The sequence below is a fragment of the Falco naumanni genome, chromosome 7, assembly GCF_017639655.2.
Source record: "Falco naumanni isolate bFalNau1 chromosome 7, bFalNau1.pat, whole genome shotgun sequence".
Lineage (NCBI taxonomy): Eukaryota > Metazoa > Chordata > Aves > Falconiformes > Falconidae > Falco > Falco naumanni.
In genome coordinates, this window is record NC_054060.1 from 13721185 (window position 1) to 13747033 (window position 25849).

At 40.0% G+C, this 25849-nt stretch overlaps 1 protein-coding gene across 2 annotated transcripts in view; it reads right to left on the reverse strand.

The window, feature by feature from the left end:
* The window catches only part of ADAMTSL3 (ADAMTS like 3), a 187587-nt gene extending 162657 nt beyond the window's left edge, over window positions 1-24930 (reverse strand). For both annotated transcript variants that reach the window (XM_040600771.1, XM_040600770.1), the window contains exons 1-2: window positions 24741-24930; window positions 23283-23374 (exon numbers count right to left, since the gene is read on the reverse strand). In XM_040600771.1, the coding sequence (XP_040456705.1) occupies window positions 23283-23363 (81 nt within the window). In that variant the 5' untranslated portion in view covers window positions 23364-23374; window positions 24741-24930. The remainder of the gene's footprint in view (window positions 1-23282; window positions 23375-24740) is intronic.
* Window positions 24931-25849: the final 919 nt, after the last annotated feature.

Consider the following 25849-nt stretch of genomic DNA (forward strand, 5'->3'; position numbering starts at 1 on the left):
TGTGTTAGGCAGACTCTGCCTTCTTTCCAAAGGATTGATTTGATGTGCCTAATACTTGCTTTTAAATGAGCTGCACTAGCAGACTGAGGTTGCGCCCAGTGATACCAGTGCCAAAGTTCCCACCGACATCCTTACAGAGTCAGGGCCCAAATACATCTGCAGCAAGACAACATCCCTTGCAGTATAACACTTACTATTAGGGCTGTGAATTACTCTAGATATATTCAATGATTTTTAGCTTTACATAAATAAGAGCCAAGGTGAAAAATGCAGCACGCAGAAGAGATGACCCTAGAGCAGTTAATTTCCAATTATTATCAGAACGTTAGAGACTGTGGCTCAGATTCTGTTGTCAAAATATGCGATGCCCAATTATTTCTTTAAGTCTTTAGTCTAGCCTTGGGGGAATGGGCACAACAATATTTAAAGCCAACATTAAAAGCAATTTTATAGCATATAGACAAAACATATACTATAAAATCTGGGTATTACTATTACCACGGAGAGTAAAGTTTCACATACAAAGTGTACAAGCCCGTTCTCAAGAACAAGAAAAAAGGGTTGCAAAGATATGGATTTACCAGTAGGAAGAGAAGAAATCAGATAACAAAAAAACCCAGTAATTTTAATCCTTGCCCTCTGATTTTGTTTCGCAGCAGTGATACTACTTATATTGCCAGCATAGTGGGATGTCTACTTGGTCTCCCTACAGATGCTGAGAAGCTGCATTAAGTATACCAATGGCATCAGTGTTGAAAGGCTGAGAGGAGCTGGCAGTATGGTGAGAAGGGACTGTATCTGCTGTATGGAGGGAAAGAAATTCATTCTTGAACTCATACCTCCTGTATACACTGCTTGATTATTTGCACTTTTCTACTTCTTGTTTATGTGTTTTATATAAAGGTCTTGTTCAACAATTTCTTACATAAAGCACTGCCTTACGATAATGTGAAATTCTAACTGCTCTGAATAATGAAGGAAGATTATACCTGCACCTTCTCAGAGGCTTGATGCTTTGGGGGCAGGGGGATTGGTTGAGGGATGTTTTCACTTTTTTTTTTTTTTTTTTTTTTAAGACGGAAGTTTTACTAAGATGAACACTCCTCTGTGCCTAGACAGTGAAAGGGAAGGAATAGCTTGTAAAAAAAAAAAAACACACACACACAACTGAAAATGAGACAAAATACCATTTCACTAAAACCTCTTTCTAAAGTCTTGCAAGCAAGACAGATGTAGATGACTCAAGTCTTTAAAAAGTTGGGGGGGTTTATCCCTTCTTTCAGCATATGTTCCACTCTTCCAAACAAAACCCTCCTTTTGTTCTTTATTTAGTAACCTAATAAGTGGTAAAATTCTTATCATAAATCAAGGCCTTTCAGCATTATTGGAGCATGTTCTCATGGAACTCTATTTATCTCTTATTCATTGAAGGTTTCTAAGGGTTCTTATGATCTCCATAGCAAAAAATATGCTACAAAAGTGCTTCCAGCATCCTTAGTAAAGAAACCAGGATAATCTGTAGTTTTTTGGGTTGTTGTTGGTTTTTTTTTAAGTTGTGTTGTGATTTAACCCAGCAGGCAGCTAAACGCCACACAGCCATTCACCCTCTCCCCCCTCTCTGCGGGATGGTGGAGAGAATCAGAAAAAAAGGTAAAACTCGTGGGTTCAAATAAAGACAGTTTAATAGGATAGAAAAGGAAGGGAAATTAATAATAATTATAAAAGAATATATAAAAAAAGTGATGTCCAATATAATTGCTCACCACCTACTGACTGACGTCCAGCCAGTCCCCAAGCAGCAATGAGCAGCTCCCAGCCAGCTCCCCCCAGTTTTATTGTTCAGCATGACCTCGTACGGTCTGGAATATCCCTTTGGTCAGCTGGGGTCAGCTGTCCCGGCTGTGTTGCCTCTCAGTTTCTTGCACCCCAGCCTCCTCACTAGCAGGGCATGTGAGAAGCTGAAGAGTCCTTGACTGAATATAAGCACTGCTCAGCAACCAAGAAAACATCAGTGTGTTAACATTATTCTCATCCTAAATTCAAAACACAGCACTGTACCAGCTATTAGTAAGAAAATTAACTCTGTCCCAGACAAAACCAGGACCATTTTGTTAAAGTGACCTTTATCATGAACGCCATGTGGTGAAAGAATTATTTTGCTAAACTGACAAACTTCTAACAAATAGACTCATTTGCAGGAAACAAACTTGCTTTGTCTACCTATGGACATGATTGCAGCTCCAGTTAACACACTAGAGGAGACTGGAAGCATAATCTTTGAGGAGCAGCAGATTTATTTACAAAAGGCAAAAAAGGAGCATAGTTTAAGGCTACATAGGATCTCTGTCAGAGGCAGTGGAATTATAAAGTAAAAAAAAATCAGCACATGCACTGAATGAAGATTCACATTGCTGAAGGAGTAGAAGAACAAACTAAATAAAATGAGCAAACATACGGTGTGATTCCTTCATTGATCAATAGGAGCCTTTATCATGGAGGGGCAAGACACTTTAGTACCTTTGGCAGGCCATACATTAACATAGACCTCAGGATTATTCAATAACAGCAAAAAAAAAAAATTTACAATTGTGGGCCACACGATACGAAAGAGAGGCTGTAGCAGGCTATGGGCTGCAGATGCCTAATTCTTTACTAATGAGATAAATAGCTCCCAATAGGCTTGCAAGGGCAACATCACCCTTTTCTAATAAATTACTTCCTTCTCACCCTCTTCCCCAATATTCAGGCTGAACAACTGCTCTAATGCTAAAGAAATTGTACAAGAAAGGTATGTATGATCACAGATAACCAGCAATTGCATCTAAACAGGAAGCCTCCTACAAGCTAACATCAAGCAAGAATTTTGGGCAGGTGAAACTTCACAGCACCATTTTGTAAGTAATCCTGCACAGCACTTGCAAAATGCTCCTTTGTTTTCATTTGGACACAGTGACATGCGCACACTGATGTGACTGCAGGATTATGCATAGATATGACCAACCTTTCCACACAGAAGTTTAAACACACCGAGGAAGATGATACAGGTGGCTGGAAATTTGCATATAAATATGTGAGCAAAATGGGATCTAGCACATTGCTGGGTACTGCAAAAAAAATTTATTAGCCACCATCAGATAAATAGGCTAATAATGAGAGAATATAGGAGACAGGACTGTACGCAATACTTAGTTCCTATAAAGTATATTACAGAGTTAGAAAACACACTTAGCTCTTATATACTATAGTATTATAGTACTATTCATCAAGAGATCTCATGACTCAAAGTTGTCATTATCCTCATTTTACAATGGCTGCTCTCAGGAGAGTCTGGCTAAGAATGACATCGGGACTCCTGACTCAGATTTTCCCAATTCTTTTTAATTTAAATTATAACCTTAATGTTATGAATGTTATGTTATGTTAGCGTGATTATTTATATTTAATTTCCTTTTGAGTTTTTTCTTTAATAGTGATATAATTTGAACTGACATAGTAACATGCTTTTCATATACTTCAGTTGAAATTGTGCCTAAGGGCAGTGAAATTCTCATCCATAAGCTGTGTAAGGAAAAAAAACTGGCACTCAGAAGCCAAACACCTGCTAGAACTAGTGGCGGATCCAGATTTTTAAGAGAATTCCTGTGGCATAATGAAAACACAAAGAAGGGAAACGTGTGGGGCAATGGAATGATATTAAAACCACTGAACCTGGGGGTGGAGGGGCGAAGAATCCTAAACACTGTATACTTCAGAGCTAAATACTGAAGATCTTAACATTAAAGATGTTCACAATTGTAATTATAAGCAGAGACTTCTGCAATGTGGGTAAGGCTGAACAGTGACTCTATCATATATTGCAGGGCACTACCATGCCTTTCACTGCTAATTATAGAGTCTTCTCCCTGTCCCTCAATCTCAGTACATCTGCTTGCGATTCAGGTGGCAAAGGAAAACTGGCAAGTATTCAGCCCCCAAAAAGCGTGGCCTAGCACAAGTAATTCTTCATCACTGCATACTGTTTATGCAATGTTGTCATCAGCAACAGCATGGTGTTTATCATGAACTGAACAGGTAGATGAAATGTACGAAATTGCTCTGCTACTGTAAATTGCTACACATTCTCGTAACAGAAACAGACCTGGAAACAAGCAAACTCTCAGCCACCAAGAACTGGAATAATTTCTCAATAAGAAAATACATCTTTGGTGCAACTATTTTGAAGATCAAATAGCCCAAAACTCAAGGTGGAGAACAGAAAGACCATGCAACTATTCAACTCTGACAGATCAGGAAGACAGAAAGTTTGACAAACAACATTACCATCACAAAGCTTCTCAATGAAAGACACCCTCAAAGAGTCCTGTAAACACCATATAAACAGGTATAATCCAGTAATACGAAGAATAAGGTGGCAAGATTCCTCTTCAGAGAAGAGTCAAATCGAATTACTGTAGGATACATAAATATCCCTCTAAAAATGAATATACTTATGTCATACACACAAAGGTCACCCAGCTATACTTAAATAACTAATACTGAATTAACACAAGAACAACCTTTATCAATCAGTGGTGTTTGCTGACCTACTTCAGTGACTTCCGCAATGAATAAATACATATATAAGGTTGTGTAAAGGCTTGCACATCCACAGATCAAGAGAGCAAAATTGCTCAGGTAAGTGGAGAACTGAATGAACTCAGTGGTGCCAGAACTTCTCTTGTTCCAAAGGTACTAGCATGACCTGCACGAAACAGGCCACAGAACTAGGTGAGGAAATTTCTGCAAGTTCATCACTTCTTTTTAACATAGGAAACATTTTCTAAAAGGTTCAGTCAGTTTAGAGTGCACCAAGGAAAAGGGGATAAACATTATTTCCTCACTTAATTACCTCCATCGCAAAAATTCTGCGTATTTTTGCTCTGAACTTGCCTAGCTTCTGATTTTAGCCTTTGGATGGGCCTGGGAGGTGGGGGTAGTGTGCGCTATATTACACTTCCTGTATTATCAGAAGTAATTTTCTTCCTTTTCCTTAAAAAAGTTTGGAAGGGTGATGTGTGGTAGCCTAACAGCACCCACATGACCAAAATACTTAGAAACATACTCCTAGTACTGCTATCCCACGGAACAGGAGAGTTTGGGCTAACGCTGTTCTTCATCCACCTTTCTCAGCAGAGCACTGAGAGCACCTGCTACCATCTTGTCAACACAACTTCAAAAAGGGGCCTGGGGTGAAGAGGTATCCCAAAATTCTAGTTACAAAGACAGACCACCCTGAGTAAAAGTGTAAGTAATCGAAATGGTTCTCCTCCCTGTTACCTCTAGCTGATGAATCCTTTCTCACCTGAAAGAAATTAGACTGTAGAGAATGCCACAGCCAGATGTTCACTCTCAGGCTAACTTATGATTTACAACAGCTCACCACATGAATGTGTCTAACACATGGCGAGGGAAACGTGATTTTTTCCACTGTTAGTTTTCCACCACTTCTGATAATTTTAGTGATGTTAACCCAGTTCTTCACCTACTCTTCTTTCTCCATTGCAGTAAGTCCCTCTGTAGGGTTTATGGACTGAGCAGCCTAGCACATTGACTCGGTCAGGCACATTTTCACAATAAGGAAGCAGTTAAATGGTCATGGCTCTGCTGCAGGAATGTTGGTTTAAGGCTATTAATAAGGCACATGAGGTGAATGCCTTTCAGCCAAGCGCCCTCCACGTGTGCACACCTGTTTCAGCATGATTTTAAAAAAATTCCCAAAAGAAACTGTTCACAGCACGCAGTCTCTAAGTCTCAAATAAGTTTCTGCAAATACTTTAGAGCTTTTAACCTTTTTGTGCTTTACTGATGTCAGGAATACCATTACACCAACCACCAGGTAAAGCATCCTACTTCCTAGTAAACCATTTTTCCCTAAGAAATTATTTTGGTCTTATTAGCACATCTCATCTACCACTTTGAGATTGTCACTGACTTCCAGTATCGTGATCATTCCCACCTGATCTTCTGCTGCCAAAATGCTTTCCCTGACCCAGGCCCACTGTTCAAACACCGCAACTCACCTCTCCAGCATGCATCCATCCATATGTATTTAACTCAGCCTCATTTAAATGTCAGCCAAACTATTCCCTCAGTCCCGTGATGCCAGCTCTGGTATCTTTGATCCACCCATTTGCTAACTCCCTGTTAAAACTTTTGGGGAGAGAGAGGATGTTTTTTCTCCAAGTGTACTTTGCCTTTGTCTCTTACCAGTAAAAGCATCTCAAGCAGGGCAAGGTTTTAACTGTGTGTTGTATTGAGCTGAACACACTGTCCAGCACTAACAAAGCAAAGGCTGACTAGAAAAAGGTCAATAAGTGGACAAAACCCAAATATAACAAAAGAAGCGAAGCACCCCAAAAAAAGGCAAAGTCTTCAAATCAGAAAAGACCAAGTATGAAAGAGGACCTACTGTTAATCTGAAGATTGTCCCCTTCCTGGTCACAATTTATCTACTAGCATTAACTGACGGTATTTCACATGTACACTTACAATAAGCCACTACTTAGATAACTATGCTTTAGCAGTAAAAAATACAGCAATTAAAAGGTCACATGACAGGCCCTGCAGGCATCTCTTCACTGACAACTGTTAAGACTAATGGTCATTAGTTTAATGACTCTCGTTTTTGTTCGTCTACATAATGTGTAGAGCAACACTGCAGGACTGATATGCTGAAGGGGAAAGGGCTCTTACTGAGGTGAGAAAAGATAAACACAGGATCTGCTGCTGGAAAGAATGAAATAAATCCTCTGAACAAACCAGAATTGCTGAAATGTTAAAAGACACAGCCAAGCAAGTCAGACATAGAATGAAAATAGAAACTGCTAATTCAGAACAGGATGCCTGCTCTAATCAAGATAGTTTCAACGCTAAAATTTTATTACCCATCTTCCATGACCAGCAAAAAATTTCATTAAGCAGTTTTAAAATGTTCCAGGTGATTACAGAATGACATTCAATGAACATGACAACAGAAAAAGGATGAAAAATTGACATTACATTTGTAATTCAAAGGCACAACATTGTCTAACGTTTTGGAATTTTAAAAAGTATGATACTTTCTTAAATGCTCTGCATTTTCTTTTTTAAATATTTTAAGCAGCAAGTGTCTTCACTGTGACTGATCTCATCAACATAACATTTTTAACCTTCTAATGGTCTATATTCCAAATGCAACCAGTAGCAAGTATAAGTGATTAACACAGGTATCACAGAAGGAACATTAAAAGAGAGGCTATGTGATTACATTCCTAGTCACTCATCTTGTATTCACACTCAAACAGCTGAAGTGGAGTGAATTGCTTCACTATGTGTGCACAGCTCTGGGAACTTGGCTACCATATCCACAATATGTGATTTGCCAATACATACCACCTGCATACTGAGGGAACGGAAGACCTTCCTGTGGAGGAATATCTTCCCATCCTGTGTGGGTGTACAGAAGCAGATGTGTACGTACAGCGGATAGCTCCCAGGACAGATGAATTGAGACATGTCATAAGTCATGCATGGCTTTCCAATAATGATTATCTTTCTACAGGAAATTTAACAAAATAATTTTACTCCTTCAGAATACCGGATTGGAGTTTATGATGGCATAGCAGATGGCTAGTAAGATGAATTATCTTGTTTCCTTCTCTTTTCTAGCTGTTTGAAGAACCTAATTGTAGGGGGTGATAACTGTTTCAGCACGTACCTAGTTACTGGAACTTCACTGAATCTTCTGGCAACTAAAAATTAGACACACAACTGTACAGCAAATAGAGGCTGTAGCTAAGCTCCTGAAAAGCCCTCCTACCTTGACCAATACAGGAAAGGCCGTGGAGGGACTGACTCTTATTGTTGCTTCTGGTACAATCAAATCTTTTAACGCATTTGTCTTGCATGCAAAATGTGACATAGACATCTTTCAGAAGGCAAGTCATTCAGCCTCCCCTCCTTCAACAAAGTGGAAAACACCACTATTTTTCACAGAATTAGGACAACTACTAAGGAATCCTTTCAAAAGCAGCTTTTATATACTGGATTCTAAAAGAGTACACAATCTTGGTTTGTCCACTTGACCTTGTCTTTTGAAAAGCTGTCATGTCTCTTGTAGGACAAGGGATACTCCACTCACTACTTTCAAAAACAGCAAGGGCAAGGGAAAACACTGCATTTCCAATACTTGCCTGATTTCTAACCAGCAGTGCAAAATCATCTATTCTTGCATATCTAGCAGCTTCTCTTTTACCGCTGCCATTTGCACATAAGGTTAAACAGGATTCTTGACAGCATAGTTTAATTTTAAAGATTTACAGAAGGGCACTATTCCTACAGAATATTTTTCAACTATTCCTGAGCACTTTTGGATGGATCTGTGCAATAACCTCCCCTGAATTTTCTTATCCGCAGTCAGCTCTTAGTTTGCCAGTACAAGCTAATGTGAGATAGCAGGCCAACCCTAACAGTTCAATAGCTAAAGGTTTAGCATGGTTCCAGATTCTCATATGTTTGTCTTTAGCATTCTAAGACTATTCAAAATACAGACAGAATCCAAGAACAATGGACTGTGCAAAGGCAGGGAAATAAATTCATCCGCCCTTTTATTTAATTGCAGAGAATTCCTTTTGCCCTAGGTATCTATGACTTCTCAGACTAAAGCAACCACGACACTAGAAACTACTACAGGTAGAACCTACACAATCTACTAAATTTGCAGTGGTGTAAAATACTGCGCTCTTCCTGATTCAGTCAATCTATTCTTATCCTGCATAATTACACATCTCTTCACATTCTCCACTGCTTTACAAATTGTAAACAAACCACACAAATTGATGGTCTCACTCTCACAATCAAGCTGTGCTGACTGTGGCAGTAATCCTATTTTCATTTGCACTTTTTACAGGCCTGGCTCCTCTGCGCTTCATACAGAGTAAAATGTTATTATATGAAGCCTAAACAGCATCCATTTTAAATATCAAGACTCGAATATAAATCTTAGCCTGTGTATTTCTCTGCAAGCTTGGCCGTACTTGGAATTACAAGTCCAGAACATCTCCATTTCAGAGCCCAGTCCTTTTTGCCAAGAGATATGGTTCTTTTATCCTCATTATAGTGGGAAAAAAAGCCAACTTGCTGGTCTGACTCAGGCTGTAATTATTCTGTGCCTTTATACAAGCTTTTTATAGTTCCTGGTAAAAGGCTGAAGCGAATCCTACACATCCACACAAGGTCTGAAAGTTGTTGCCCTCTTGCAGAAAACCATCCAAAAATGACTGAATGAGATTTGTCCCTTCTCTATGTGCTTTTCCTTTCTTAGGGTTAGGATGATGCATGCTATGATTTTGCTCATTTTGCATTACTCCAGCTTTAATAACAGAGGAGGAGTCTGACTGCAATTTTTTCTGTAAAAAATGCAACAAATTTCTCAAAAAAGCCTGATTGCCTACTTAAAATCTTCAAAGAAGCAACTACGCACTTTAAAAGGAAATATGGAACAATAATAAAACTTCCAAGTCAAAATGCCTATACCAACAAGATTTAGTATGGTCTCTGTATCTCAAAATAAGCCAAAACTATCTATTCCTGCCATTTACAAACACAGAATCATTCCAAATTGCATAAAACCCATAAGAATCCAAATCAGTCACAAGCATTTCACAGATTAATCAAATGTCTCATGCAGACCAGGGCTACACTGCCCTCCTGGTTTTGCTCCTTCAGCATCGAGCAAAAACCCAATACCTACTCTAAATCAATGTGTTCCATACTACTGCTTCCTGGGAGACTGGGGGGTGAAAACATGTAGGAAAAAGAGCACCATTCTCCCAGGTCTTTACAAGCTATAAAAATCACATTTTAAAATGCCAGTAATATAACAGGAAACGTTGCACTTAAACTCTCAAGTCTACTGTGAGTGGGCAAATGCAAAAACAGGGCACCCGACTTCAATATTCCACCTACTACTACTCATTTTTTTTCTCCTCTCATATATATGAAAAACAGCCAATTTGTACTATTTTCAGAATACTATTCCAGGAACAAAGGAAGTTAATGTACAGCACATTTTAAACAAAGTCAAAATACAAAAACCAAATTCAGCTTCAGTTGAGAAATGTTTTAAATAAATTCAAGTTAATAGAATAAACCCTTCTCTGTAAATCACTTCTTATAATTTCCTTTAGTTAAAGATAACAACATATTGGATTTAAGTCCATACATAACATATCAAATGCTTTTTTTTTTTTACAGAGGATCTATTCATAGCAGCTTGTATTTGTAACATATGCAGCAAATTATACTATTAAACACTTAATCCTAATAAAGTTTAAATTTCAGTCTTAACAATAAAGCTTGCACAAATCCTGCTATACTTGAAATAGGATTCTAGAAATAACCAATAAAAGTCATAGGTAACTATCATGACAATTAATAACTGAACATTTGAGATGTAAAGTTAGCTGTTTACATTAAAATGTTCTGATGAAATATTAAGAACAATTCTGAATATCTTTTCAATTTGTAAATAAAAATAATGTAAACATTAACAAGATACAGGAAAATAACACGTAGGTGAGAGCCCTGTGAGTCAGTTTACATGTCTCTAAAAAATGTGAGCTCTTACGTGCCCTCCATGGCAGCTGTGAATTGACTGATCCCACTGAGAGGCCTTTGCAACTCCAACACCTTGCAGAACAGCCGAGTACAGCACCAACCCTCACGCAAATCCACAGCAGGAGAAAAATTGCTACTGCAGTAGAGAGCCTCTGGTACTAACAGCCCATTAAAAAAAAAAAAAAAAAAAAAGCATAGGCTGCTACAGCAGCCCTCCAGAAAGAGGAATGGATGTAGATGAGCTACACCAGCATTTGAAAAGCTGAACAGAACTTAACAACTGCCAATGAACAGAACTTAACAGGCATCAGCGCAATGCCTCCGCAAAGAGCAGTAACAGTTTCCGAAAGCAAAATCCATTGGAATCAAGCATGTCCCAATCTAAATTTTATGTCGATTCAAGCATTCCATATATTACATCTGACCTATCTGATGTTAATTATGCAGCTCTGAACAGGATTTTCTTCTAAGCTACCTTATTAAAGAGCCACTTCTAACACAAAAGATAGACCAGGCAAGCAGGCCCCCATTTTATGAGACCAATCATGCCACTGCAAGCCCCAGCTCAAGCAGATATTCAGCCTAGCAAGCTGCAGCATCCTTCAATGTGAAACATCAGTCCTCATTTTTCTTGACTCATGTTCTCATTTAGACATGCAAAAACATCTCATTGTGCCTATTTTCTCAACTAAATAGAACACCAGGCTAAATCAGTGTATATTGGTTTATACAGCAGCCCTGTAACTTATATGCAAAGAAGAGCCCATCAGGAACCTGCAGTTACCTAAAACTCAACTAATGACAATCTCCTGAGACTTTGTTAGTGCAATTACATACACTATACATGCCCATGTAACCATATAGGATACATATGGGGATTGAAGTTCTGAAGTTTTAGCGGTGAATTGAGGCTTTCAGCATTGCACACTGCCACCTAAAATGGGCAATGATACATGTATATGTATTTAGGGATGTTAAACACTCCTTTAAAAAGAACTTCTCTGCAAAGGCATATACACTTTGGCAGGTACATTACATACTTTTGCTTTAACTTAAAGATACAGGTGTAATTTCTTAGAATAATATAGATATCTAACTTTTTCAAACTCATCAATCTTAGACACTGAAAACGTCACCAAGAATTTGGGTTCTTCATCAAAAGGACAGGTTAATGGAACTGGACTTGCCTTGTATCACTTCAGGAATCAGATTATTATAAAAATTAAGAAACTGCCTAAGTAGTATGGAATAATTTCATGAAGCGGTTCAGAGTGGTCTGATTTTCAGAAGAGCTGGGGAAGAACTAGCAGGTGCAAGGATGTTGTACCAGAAAACTGTTCTCTCAGGAGACCAGACAGAGTTGATGACATGGGAAACTTGGGTTGCCAACTTTCTGCAGAGTATATAACCCTGAAACTCTGGGAAAATGAGGTGGATTATGAAGGTCGAAGAGAAAGGCCAGCCCATTACTGAAAGAGAATATAATTGAATTTTGCCAGTTTTATCTGGATGGCTACCCTCTGAAGATGACGGGCTAGTGCCACTTTTTCATCGCTGTTAGTCTGTTTTCTTCACTTCTCAGCTCCCTCTTTTCACAGACCCAGACCCATCTGGAGCTAAGAAAGCACATTAGCAAAAAATTCCCACAAAGGGTTGGTTTTGTGCAGCCAGCTATGCTTTCCCCACACTTACTGCAGCTTTTCTTGAAAGAGTTCCTCTGAACTCAGTATCCTTACTCTCAGAGTAAGGCATTCTTGAACAGAGTAAGACAGTGTTGAGAGGTAACAGTGGAATCTTAAGGTGGGCTTTGACTATTATGATCCAGGCATGCACATTACTGGTTGTTGGCTGCATAATTCATTCACATTTTGTGCCAGAGGAATCTCTTACTTCATGAGTTAAATTTTATTCATAGCTGAAGTCTACATTCAAAATAATACTGGGCTATTATGGAAGCAAAGACTTATAAAAATTGAAAACTCCCTTTGAAACACATGCTTTCCAGTAAGAACAGCTAGCAAAATGCAAAACACTGTCAACATTCCAACACCATGATGTCAATTTTCATATGCACAGACAAAATGCTACACGTAGAAATCAACTCTCTATATCTTCCTTATTTATGGTGTGCTTGTATTTCCCTCTATTTTCATTAGCAGAACTGCACCATGCAGTGGAGAGTGCAACCCCTTAAAAGGTTCAAAGGAATCTTCTGAATATAGTAAATCTGGCAAAAAGTCACATCTTCTTAAAAAGTGAATTTCCATGTTCTGCTTCAGTTCTCCTGAAAAATAGCATACATGCTCTAAGGACTGGTTTTGATGTTTCCCTCTGCAGAAGTTCAGAGAAATTCCTGCCAACAGGGATGGTCTGAAACACCTGATAAAATGGTCTTCAATGACACACAATAAAAAAGTGACACGTAAAAAAAATGGAAATCACTTCAAATTTTTCAAGGTTTATAAGCAACAGACAAATTATCTTTATTATTGCCTCTTTTTTTTTTTTTTTCCAGAGGGATAAATGCAGGCAATTTTTAAGAAAACTAACAGCTGCAGACACAGCTTTAAATGCCATCTGTCCTTAGCAGTTACATGAAGAAGAGATGAAATGATTCACACCACACACCAGGAAATACGACAACCAGCTAGTTAGCACTAATGAAATTCAGCCTCAGCTTGCTTCCTATGGGCAGGTCCTGCTCAAGAAAAACTCCCACTGATGTCTCAGGCAAAGTGCCTGCAGACTTCACTGGCACTGTTACTCGAGTGCAGAATGTTGTACTGTTAAGTAGAAAGCTTGAATTTTACAAAATAAGGTCTCACTTGTGGCACAGTAACCTAAGGAAGTCCACAGGGCTCCCCAGCCTGGATCTTTTTCAGGACTGAGGTTTTTATACTGCCTAGGCTGAGAGTCGTCATACTACCACTGATTCAATGTGATCTTTTGGCAGCCAAGGGATGATGGGACACTCCTATAGCACCAGGTGAACAGGACAAGTTATTTTCTTCAGTGTTCTCAAGGACTGTCCTTAACATCTTAAATAATAAAAAGAAAGTCTACAATTCCTGTATTTCCCCGTTTCTAAATAGTGGCTTCTATGTGACATATGACAGATGGCTCACAGAGGTCTAAATTCAGCAAGAAAAATAAGCAATTATAAACAAATACATCATTGGTGTTTGCTAAGGACATAATTCAAGCAAGTTCAAAAGATCAGAACAAGACCCACATGTTCTGTTATCCCAGCTTAGGCCCTTCTCAAGATGGTTATCTACAGGAAGAAATTTTCTCCAAGAAAAGCTTAGTGTTCCCAGTACATCTCTGTTGCTCTTGGAGAAACCATGCATTTTTTTAAAAATAAATTAAAATTCAGCTCATAAATAAAAATCAAAAATATTCAAAAAAATTTCCCTTTCCAAGTAACACTGCTGTTTAAGACTAGGTAAAGATTTAAAAGGTTGCAAGTTAGGAACAGGTGATGCTAAGAGGATATTTGAAAGGCCCATGAGACTCGCAACATTAAGTAAAATGTATTTGCCTACTGCTCTAATTGCTTACTAATTTTCAAATCTATTCCCACTGGAAAAGTGATGGCATTTTAAGCCCAGCTCCTGGCATTAAAAATACATTTATAGCTTCCTCTTAGCAGAAGATAAACAGCTGCATAGTAAAAACTCATACATTAAGATGGCATTCTAGAGGTTTTGTTACAGTTTTGACCAACCTATTGTGTTCTAAATTTAACTGAAAGAGGTAGGAAGAGGAAATGGGAAAAGCATCTGAGTATGCAGTTTCACACTGGGGTGAAGGCAAGTTCTCACTCATGCAGGGTACATGTATGGAATACTTGTGTCTTACAGGACTGATCACATAATGAAAGTGGAATTTAAGCCAAGCCTTATTTAGTAAAATATCAGAAGCCATTTCTCTATTTACCTTGCTTAAGGAAATACTAGCGTTCATTTAAAAACAAGAAAACTACTCCAGAAATTAAGATTACCCCAATTTCCTTGCATAATTGAAAAATCATTCCAAAACTTTAAAATTTGAAAATGCACCAGAAACATAATAAAAATGTTTGTAAAGAAAAAAATAAAAACAATGTAAAAATGCAAAATATTCCCAGCAGACACAAAGAAGTCCAGAATGTAAGCCCCTACATTGGTTTTGAGCAAATTCTTATGCATCCAGGACATACCTCCAGATACACCTGGAGTCTGGAGAATGTGTTTCTTTGTTAGTTTTTAAATTGGTCATAAGCGACTGCCGGTCTAGGATCGGTTCTAACTTCTAGTTCAGTGATCCTCAAGTGTAGCCCCAAGGAACATCAAAATGGCATAAGAACAGCTGAACTGGTTCAGACCAAGGATCCATCTAGCCCATCAGCTTCCAACAGTAGCCATAACTGGACACTCAAAGAGCACGTCCAGAGAACGTATGCACAATACTTCCCTGGAATACTTTCCTGATCTCACCTACTTTTCTTAGCCTGCTGTGGTTTGCCTATATAGTAGTACTTAATGGATCTTCCCAGTACTCATCCTGTCTCCCCTGAACCCCATGTAACTACTCAAAAAAACCACCAAACCCTATGGTGCCAAAGGTCATACATGGAGAACCACCACCTTTCATTGTTTTGAATCTGTCCCCTGGGTAGTTTTCTTTAATGGCACTCTGTCCTTATGTTGGAAGAAACAAGTTACCAGCTGATTCCTATCGAGTCTTTCTACCCCATTCAGAAAGGAATCAGGACTGTCTGCAGTACTCAAGTATGGGCAAACCAGGAATTCATACAGTGAAAGGATGATGGTCTTCACTTTTTTTACACCTTCCCCTCACAGTATTTCCTACCATTTAGTTTGCACTGTTAACTGCTGCCAAGCTCTGAGGTGGCTGTACCACAAAAAGACTCCCAAGAATCACTGTTCTAGAGGAAAAGCATAATGGTTAGTCACATAAAGCACCTTATATTCATATAAATAAAGGTATAAAATCAGACTAAAAAAAATGAACCTGTTCAAGCAGCCTTATCAGTTAGTGGAATTAGTAAAATCCCTACACAGTACAGAGCATACACAACATCTCTCCAGTGGTAGATTAATTCCCTCTTCTGCTTTCTAACAAAAGTGTTGATGATATCAGCTGAAAGAATCAGTAATATGTTGGATGAACCTGGCAGTTTCCAACCAGAATATTATGTACCAAGCAGGCAATACTCAAGACACTACTATGCTATTGGTTTTTGCAGCCAATATCCATGTTAGTCAACCAGGGAACAGTTTAAAACTATTTGGAGATTCAAGAAAACAAAACATCAAATGAGTAATGAGACCTTGAAAACATCTAATAAGAGGAGACTCAAGAGAGGAAGCTAAATCATGTTTCAGCATATTTCATTTGTTACACTTCCACAGAGAGCACTGATCTTGCTTAGCTGCCTGCTTCCGCACCACTGCTACACCAGCAAGAGGCTGCAGTAGCTGGGAAAGCAAGGAAAACTCCCATCAGAAGAGGCAAATCTGAATGTATCAGCACCAGTACTTGCATTGTCCTTTCACATTTCTTCATCCCACTACATGGCCTGGAGCAGCCACATATACAAGCAAGGAAATTGAAACAAAATGGGGGGGGGGCATTTTTTTGGAGCTAGTTAATTTCTTGCTGAATCAGCCAGCTGGAATAAAGCCAGTTTCTGCAGTCTTCTTGGAGCTTCTGCAAGGTGCAGGCCAGGAAACACTTAATGCCAAACAGAGCTTGACAGAACACAATCCCCTATTCTTTGCATTCTGTGCCAGTGCTGCTGTGCCCATGTCATCTTATGTCTACGATACTGAAAGGCAGTATCAGGCAGCTAAAATTCTTCTTTATGTCTGCCTTTACTACAAAGTAAGCCTCTATTGGTCCTTTCACATATACACACTATAAACAATACCCTATTCTGTTTGCATGCATTGACAAGAGACTGTATCCTATAAATTTTAAGCAGCTTCGATTTTTGGCAAAGCACCTGATGACAGAAAAAACATTACATAAATACAGAAATACATGTTTCCACATATAAGCAAATGCTCCACTTATTTAATGCTACAAAACAGCATCATTAACCAGTCGGGACCTCCCACCATGACACAAACGGCAACAGTTAGCATACAGCAACAATTTAGTAATTGCAATCATAAATGCATTTTTAATATTGTTTCGCAATTTAGTCTAGCTGACTTGTATTCACTGTGTTTCTAGTGCATCCAGAAGCATGACAAACTTGACAATTCTTGGAAACCACATTTCTCAAAACAGATTGAGAATGCTGTTTTCATTTTCTCTATATAATGATATAAAATCTAATAAATATAAAATTAGAAACAGAAATAACATTGTTCCTAAACAATTTATGTAATATGCTGTCTGGAAGGGATGTATTAGGCCAAGTTTTCAAAAACTGCCCTCCCTTTAAAAACATGTGATGCTTGTACTTGCACTTCTCAAGTATTATCAAATATCTACACACCCAGGTACTAGAATTTACATGACAGAAACCTATTCTCTCAAAAGAGTTTTAAGAGTGAAAGTTTTGTTTTAATCAGCTAAATATGATGACAAATGCTTAGCCAGACTTCAGGAAGTGCCTAAGACACCTAATGTCTGGTTTCCATTGGATTAATTGAAATTTACTTTGTTACTTGTTTCAAAAAATCCAGCTAAAGACCTACCAATACAGTTAAGTACTTAACAGTATTCGTGTTTAACCTATCTCAAGTCTTACCTAAAATCATCAAAACAAAGGCTTCACATGACACACACCCTTCTGAAAATTCCGCTATATCTGCATTAAGTTTAGCATCCTTGTGAAGCCGACAGTCATCAAAAGGTGAGTTCATAGATCTGTACTTCCTCCTAGAAGCTGGAGTGAGGCCATGTTGAAAATTTGACCATTAAATTCAAGAGTGTTTGACACAGTCTACAGACTTAAGCTAACATCAAGAAAAGTTCTCCACTTATGGGAAAGTTATATGCATGCTTTCATAACCTAAAGGAATTATTTACCTATCAGTGACAACAAAGTGAATGCAGAGGACAAATCAGAACTGCCAGGCTATACAGTTCCTATGTGGGTCTTAGTTGTCTCTCCAGAGTTGCCATGGCTATACCCAATGTCCTTTCTGGAATGTTGTGCTCATTAGCAAAGCGTACTTCAAAAACAAACACGTTCTTTCACACCATGCACAAACTCTCTGTTTTACAGAGATCTTGCATAATAAGAATTGCACTGGAATTGTTCAAGTAAGGTTATGTTGGACTGTATGCAGCCACAAGACCTTATCATCAATATTATCAACAATATAAAATGTTAACAACACACTGACTTAACTGTAAAGTACAACATTTGGACAGTATGATATAACTTGTGCCTGAAGATTTCTTGCATAGCCTTACAACACAACCAAGTACAGAGGCACAATAATAAATCTGCTCCTACTATCACTGAAATTAATATATTTTACTACTTCATTGCAAGCCACATTATATTTGGTATTTACTTAAACCCCAGCTCAGGCGAGCGTGGAGAACTGTTTTAAGAAAAGCTTCAAGCCCCAAAATTGCAGATAGAGACATATATGTGAATGCTACGGGTTCTAAAAGTAAAAGCAAATTTAAAGGACTCAGATTTTTTAATACATATGTTTTTTTGAAGTGAAACTCATTATTTTGGATGACCAAATCATGATTTCTGAACAAACAGTAAAAGGGTTTTAATATCAGCACAATCAATCATGCATCACAGAAAGTGTACAAAGGCAGGATTTTGGTGCATCATGCAAAACTGCCACCTCAGTGCTGCTTATGCCCCAATTTGGTAAGGAATATGAAGGATCCAGCTGCACCAAGCAGACCCGAATGAGTAATTATCAATGACTAAGTGTTCAAGTATCTGCTAAAACCAAAGATTATCCTAGAGCTATTCCTTCACTTCTCCACTACTTTCTCAAGAGAAATTAGAAGCCACTGGCTGTTACGAGAGATCATTCGTACACTGGAGGCTTCTCTAAAAGCGTTCAACCCTTGGATATGTAGTTTTGGAACCAGAAGTTTGCAGCTCTACACACAAGTTATTTGAGAATCATTCCCCAATTTTTAGTGTAACCTTATCAGAAATTATCGTCACAGTGAGCACTGATACCCATGTTTGAAAACATAGATACAGAATTCAAAGTCTAGCTGGATATTGAGACTGAACCACCTTTGCTGCATTGGAACAAATGGGTTTGGACCATGGTTTAGCTGAATAACCAAAGGCTGATTTTCTGAGTTGTATCACCACAAACATCATTCCTAATCACTATGATAAAAACATTTACTGAGAAAATAAAAATAAATAAATGAGATAGTAAAGGGATGCCTTCGCTGATATCATCTGTACTCTTGATAATCTCCCATAGCTGACTTAAATTTTTTGAGTACATTTTAAAAAATAAGTATTCATACATAGTTTGTGTCTCAAGTCACAAGGCAGATTCATCACGATTTTTCTGGCAATTCAACTCTTTTGGATTGTAAGTTGAGGGTAACAGCAGTTCAAATCCTATGAGCAATCGCTGAGCAATCATTATTAGTCATAAATTCAAAGCAAGTTCAGAAACTTACATAAGTTTTCTGGTAATGCTGTCACTGAGTTACAACTTTGTCAATAACAATGAATATTTTAAGTCAGAGCATTTCTAGAGTCTCAAAAGTGTTATTTGTCTATAGTAGAGGCATTTCAATCTTCAAACCGAGATTAAAACCACAGGGCTATTGAGGCTGATGGCAAAACTCCAGATGGGTGCAGAATTGCAACCTGTCTACAAAAAAGGGAAGCTGCTTCAGATTTAAGTCTGGACTTGCAAATCTCATCCTGATATTTTTGATTGAAGTTACTGGAGATTTAAGAATCCTTACTGTTGTACGGCATGTAGATCATAATCTGCTTTCTGAACATCAGTGTGCAATACATTCAGTGACTGTAAAACGATATTCCAAAGGTTTTCCACAAAGATGGTCTCCAAGTCCACTATGTCATATAATGGACATCAGATTTTTGGCCTTGCAAAGCTCAACCTTAAAGACATTTACTATGTTGGTAGCTTTTGGCAGATTAGTTATGGCAGAATCATTTTGAATAAGATAATGTTTTCAGCATGTATATCCTTTATATCCAAAATTTCACAGATAGTTAGAAATAACCATAATGCAGGCAGGGATTGCAGAAACATACATCATGGGAGCAACCAACAGTTTATTCAATGAATGTGTGACCTATGAAACTTTCCCTTCCATAGAATCCCAGAGCTAATGCTTCTTAAATAACCAGACATTGTATCTTTGCTGTTATTCCCTCCTTGGGCATTAGGAACCCTATGGTCTTTGGAGGTGAAACAGACTGACTTGAGGAGGGTTTAATTTGGACTGCAGGTCTCCAGGAAGATATCTACATGTTCCCAACTTGAAACCAGCATACCAGAGAATAAATCTAAAATGAATCCATGTGTAAAATTCTTGATGATATATGTCTACACAGATCTGCTAGCCATCATTTCTTGCTGCCATTAATCCATTAGTAAGAATATACAAATATACAGTCTTACATATATTTCATAATATAACATCATCTAGCTGAATGATATAATAAAATGTTATCACAAGGTTAAGAAAAAGTTGGTTACCAGGCTGAGCATCCTGCCTTTTCAATTACCAATATGTACTCAAGAGATCACTTAAAACCAGCAAAACTGGGCTTGCATGCTTCTATTTTATTTGCTAGCTGATCTCCTACAATCTGTACTATTGATACCTCAGTTGCTACTGCGTGAGAAAAAAAAATGCAGAGCCTTTTACAGAGTGTTTAGCAATAAATACACATGAATAGTTAATGTTCACAAATACATATAGTCTATAGAATACAGTAACTACTTTGGACAGATATATCATTTAAACCTTTAGAGACAACAAATTATTCTATGTTGCTGCTACCATTGGCGGGGGGGGAGTGTTCTTTGGTTTTTAAGAAAAACGTACATTTGTTCTGATTACCATTGGCTTCAGACTAATGCAGTTCCATTAATTTCATTTTTATTGTCTCATATCAGAAAAAGGAGGCTCTAGACCTGCAAAAGTACACAGCCAAGGCTAGCCGGTAAGCTGCTTTCTGTCATAGAGCAGATTTAATGAACAAGAAGCTCAGCAATGCTCAATGGTAAACTATTCACTGGGTTATCCTATGAAATCTTACTTATCTACCAGTATAGCAACTAATCTGCCCTTGACAAAATTTTCTCAAACTTGAGACTGCATAAGGGCAGAGTTCAGTTTGGAGCACAGCTAAACACCATGCTGTGCTTGTTACTCTATTATGAAGAATCAGAAGGGGCTGCTATAACCAAAGTTAACTCATTTCTTCTCAGTAACAGCTACCTCTTTTTCACAACTTCTCATGTTAAAGTTTTCTTTGCATTACATTCATACCACATGCTTTTTAAATGGTCATTATTTTATTCTGTACCTGCCCTCAAGCAGGATGAAATTAATCAATTGCACATAAGTGACATGACATAGACTTGTGACCCTGCCCAGCATCCAATTGTTTCTAATTGATTAGCTCCAGACATAAACACTTTAATAGCCAAAAACAACACAAGTGAAAGCTACGGTACAGTATTAGGGTAGAATGACTGTGTGTGGTCCATATAGTATGGCCCCAAGCAACCAATCAAAGAATTAATGGTTATTGGATACCAAAAACGTTATGTTAAATAATATAAAATATCTTTAATGTGCCTAAAATTGTGATAAAACACCTAAAACTTGGGAGGAGAAGGGCCTCCTACAAGACTGGGGTTAAGTGCTAATGACTCAAATATGCCAAATAGATAAGAATATTTTAAAGGACAATCAAGATCAAAAAATTTGACCTGGCTTGAAATGTTCATAAAGCTACTCACAATAGCCTATTGATTACTACAATGTGTTTGGGCTGTTTTTATTATAAAGAGACAAGTGAAGCTATGCCAAACCATTCGTGGAAAAGAGGAAACTATGCCACTGCCGGTTCCAGTTCTACAATAAGAAAAATATGAAAGAAAAAAAATACAAGAAAAATATTGTAAAAGAAAAAAACCCACCAACAGTCTCTTCATAACCAAAAGGCCCAAACACAAAGTTGACATTTCTCTTCTCTGAAGTTCTATTTTCACCTTGAACAGGACTATTAAGTGAACTATAAACTACTTTCTGAGTGTTTTACAGGGCCACTTCTGACAGCATCACTCAACTGCTTGCACACAAAAATACAAGCTGAACAAGCACAGCAACTCAGTAACATTTTTGTTACTGCACAAGAAATACACAAGCAAAAAGTAGATCATCCCACTGTTGCCCTACTGCTTGGACATGCACTGAATGCACTACAGTTTACTACACAATTAATACAAATCTACTAATTTTTACTTTAATGGTGAGTCCTTTGCTAACCCATGTACTTTCATGACTAGCTGCAATCATAATACAGATACAGGAGGTGTTCACCAACGGGTAGCTGCCAAATGACTCACAGCACACAGTGCCGTCAGCAGTGCTACTGAGGATGGGTTGGAGACCCATTCTCACTACTTTAAATCTCAAAGTCCACCATAAATCAATCATTGCTTACTCAGCTGTCTCGTACAGCCTCCTCAGTTCTTCATACTCTTTGAATTTACCCTTGCCTGCTCTGTTATCCTTCAATTCAAAATTCCTAAGGATGCCCAGCACACCAGGCTCCATGGTGAAACCACCACTTCTCAGCATTGCAATAGTACAAACAGTACACAAAAATATTACAGTAAATAGCATCACTGATTTCATTTAAAACCAAGATTTTAGTTTGTTGTCAAAAACTACTACGTACTTCAAAAAATGATGTTATTTATTTAAAAAAAAATTCTTTGGTTTGTTTAGCTATCCTTTTCTAAGGATTTCTGGATTTGGGTATATTTAAGACTACAGAATCCTTGAAATGTTCTGTGCTGTGGGAACTATCAGTATAGAGAATGACATACTATAACAACATCTTTGCTACATGCCAGCACACCATATTTCTCGAAATACTCATTTCTTGGAACTGATTAGGCTCATGTGTCAGGCAATAGATCAGTTGGCAGCTATGGTTTTCCTACATGGTTCCTGTATTCATTGAACACTTGAAGCAAAGACCTTTTTGGACACTTTGGACAATTTAAACAAAGATACCCCTGACACTGCCCTCAAGTGCTTGAGAAGTTTGTACCCATGTATTTATATAACCCTTGACATTTAGAGTATCTTAACATTTATCAGGTGCTAAACCTTCTGGGGGCAAAAAAGCAGCTGTGTTGCCTAGAAAGACCCATGGCATTACACATCTGGCAAGATCTCCCTTTGGTTCCCATTTGGTAAAGTCAGGTACAATATTACTAGGAAGAGAATAGTAATTTCCCACATGGATGTCTTTGAACAATTCAGTGAGAGGAAAAGCTCATCGGGAGCCTTTTATTTACAGCAGTTTTCTGTTTAAAAAACAACAATTCAAAGTGTGTAGCAAGATCACCTGATAAAGGACCAGGCATGACAACAGCAGTAAATTCATTACCTACCTGTAGGTGAGCACAGACAGCAATAGCCAGCCAAATGATCTCCCAGGAGAGCCCTGTGGCTTTAGGGCTGGCCATCCTCATGCCTTAGGGCTCTGCTGAGAGAAATTGTTTCAGGTTACAAACAAAATCAAGAGGGCTCCGCCAGAATTTCAATGACTAAAGCAAACTGGGCAAAGGCATGGAACCGGCCTTTGGAAGAAATGCAATGCAAACACGGGAGTTTTGTGCTGGCCAGAGGAGCAGCCGCACAGTGCATGCCATGAGCACAGCCTGCAGGGTGAGGTAGTTCCAGTTATGGAACATAAAGGGAGGGAAATTAAAGGTTTGCGAAAACTGGCAATACTGGGCAAGTTTGAGGATCTCCTGAATGTGGGAGAATTTATCACATTGGGAACCCCTCCTATCTTGGTCTTCCGAAGGTAAAATCCGAGGAGCATAGGATTTCTGATGTACTGCACCAGCACTTTCACCCACTCAAAGCTGAAAGCCCAGCCCTGGGACTTCAGCAGTCATTTCCACTGCCTTTGAAAGCTCTGATCATAACAGCTCAGATAATAAGTGATCAACACAGAGGAGAAAAAAAAAATCCATCAATTTAGTGATCACTGCTATTACAAGGCCAGCACAAAACCTTCAGTCACTTTTACTAAAAACGTCAATTTAAAATTGCCAACAAGAAAAATGTGTAATAATGCTGCTAATTCTGATAATTCCTAGTGTCAGTGCATCTTTTTGCCTCAGACAATTCATTACCACAGTGATCTCAAAATAGCACAGATTCCGCTCACCCCTCATACACGCGCAGCCACACAAACAGCCCTCCCTCCTCTCCTCCCAGCCACCACCCCACGATTTTGCAAAGCCCCACAGTGAATGCAAATCTCTCCTCCAAAAACAGTACTACTTTCTAAAAGGTCAGCTATCCCAAAGGAAAACCGTCTATCCAAACCGTTCTTGCACCTGTCAACTAAACACAATTAAGAATCCTTACAGAAATAAGTGTTTATTCCCTCCCTCCCCCCAAAAAAAAATTAGAATTCCCCTCCCTCCCTCCCAAAACCTTTAGCACTCCTGGACGCTTTTGTGATTCGGAAGTTTCCATCAGCTATAGCAGTAAGAGAAGGCAGATTATCTTTATTTTCTTCCCCTCACCAGGCACTGCCGAGAGCTACAACTGGCAAAACACCCCCGACTCCAGCACTTCACAACTGCCGGGTGCCCGCCCGCCCCCCCGGGGCTCCCCAAGCACCCCGCTGCCTTCTCGAAGGCACCTCTAGGACGACCCTCGCCTGGCACCGCGGCCGCTGGACCCGGCTGGCCCGCCCGGGGGAGCCACCCGCCCGCCCGCCTCCCGGGAAGCCGCTCGGGGAAGCGGGTCGGGAGGCTGCCACTGCCCGAGGGCCAACCCGGGCTGCCGCAGCTCTCCCCGACCCCGGCGCGGCCACCGAGCTCACCCACCTGGTGCGGGGCCCGGCTCGGCGGGGAGCGCGCAGCGGGGCTGGGGCCGGGAGAGAGGCGGGGAGCGGGTCCGGGTCCGGCTCCGCCGGCGCCTCCTTCCCGCTCGCAGGGCAGGGGAGCGCCTTGCCTGTCACGGCACCGGGGATACAGCATCCTGCATCACGAGCGGCGGCCCCTCCCTCACGCCAGGCTCCAGCCCACCGCCGCACGTTAGCCAAGGTCCTACAGGCTGCTGGCAGCGGGCCGCCCCCGCCCGCCCGCCGCAGCCCGGCCCCGGCGAGAGGCGCCTCCACCTGCGGCGCGGGGCCGCGGCCCGGCCCGGCGCCCGCTCCGCCGCCGCGGCTCGGCACCCCCCCGCGCAGCCCCTGCCACCGCGGCCAGCCCGGGCGGGCGGCCGGCCAAGGGCCCCCCCCCGGCTGCGGAGGCGCTGGCGGCGCTCCGGTGTCGGCGGCCGAGACCCCCGCAGGCCGGGACCAAGCAGTTCGTCTTCCCTCGAGGGGCAAAAGCTACCGTGAAGTCAGCCCCCACATCTGATGCAAAGCAGCTTCTAAAACCACAACCATCCTGTGTCTCATCCCCAAGTAACTCTCACAATACAGCTGCAAATCTGCTCACGCACCGAGGAGGTCTTTAATCATGCTGCCCTCTACGATATTTTTAGGTTTCCTACTGTAAATCTGGCGAGTACGTCTCCTACGACAGCCTTGCTCTCGCTTTGCCTCTGAGGTTTGGGCTGCTAAACAGGAACACCAAAATCCTCTACCTTCGTGCTACGGCTTCCACCGACGTCCCAAGTTTCCTCGAGTCCTCTAAAAGCAGCACGTAGAAAAAGGCCTATTATCCCTGCCACCGAAGTTAAAAATACGATCCAGTGGACTAAACATAACCGATGAAGAGTTTGTTCAAATATGTTGCGCTGGAAGCTTTTCCAATCCGTGTAGGTTTCTCACCAGCACGGGAAAGCGCCTCCGCCATGGTTAGGAGCAGAGTGCCCTCTGCCGAAACTAGCCCGGCAGAGGAGCCGCGGCCCCGGGCAGCCCGGCAGCGGGACGGCACCGGCCCGGGGAGCCGCGCAGCCGCCCGGCCGCAGCCCGCGGGCTCTGCGGGAC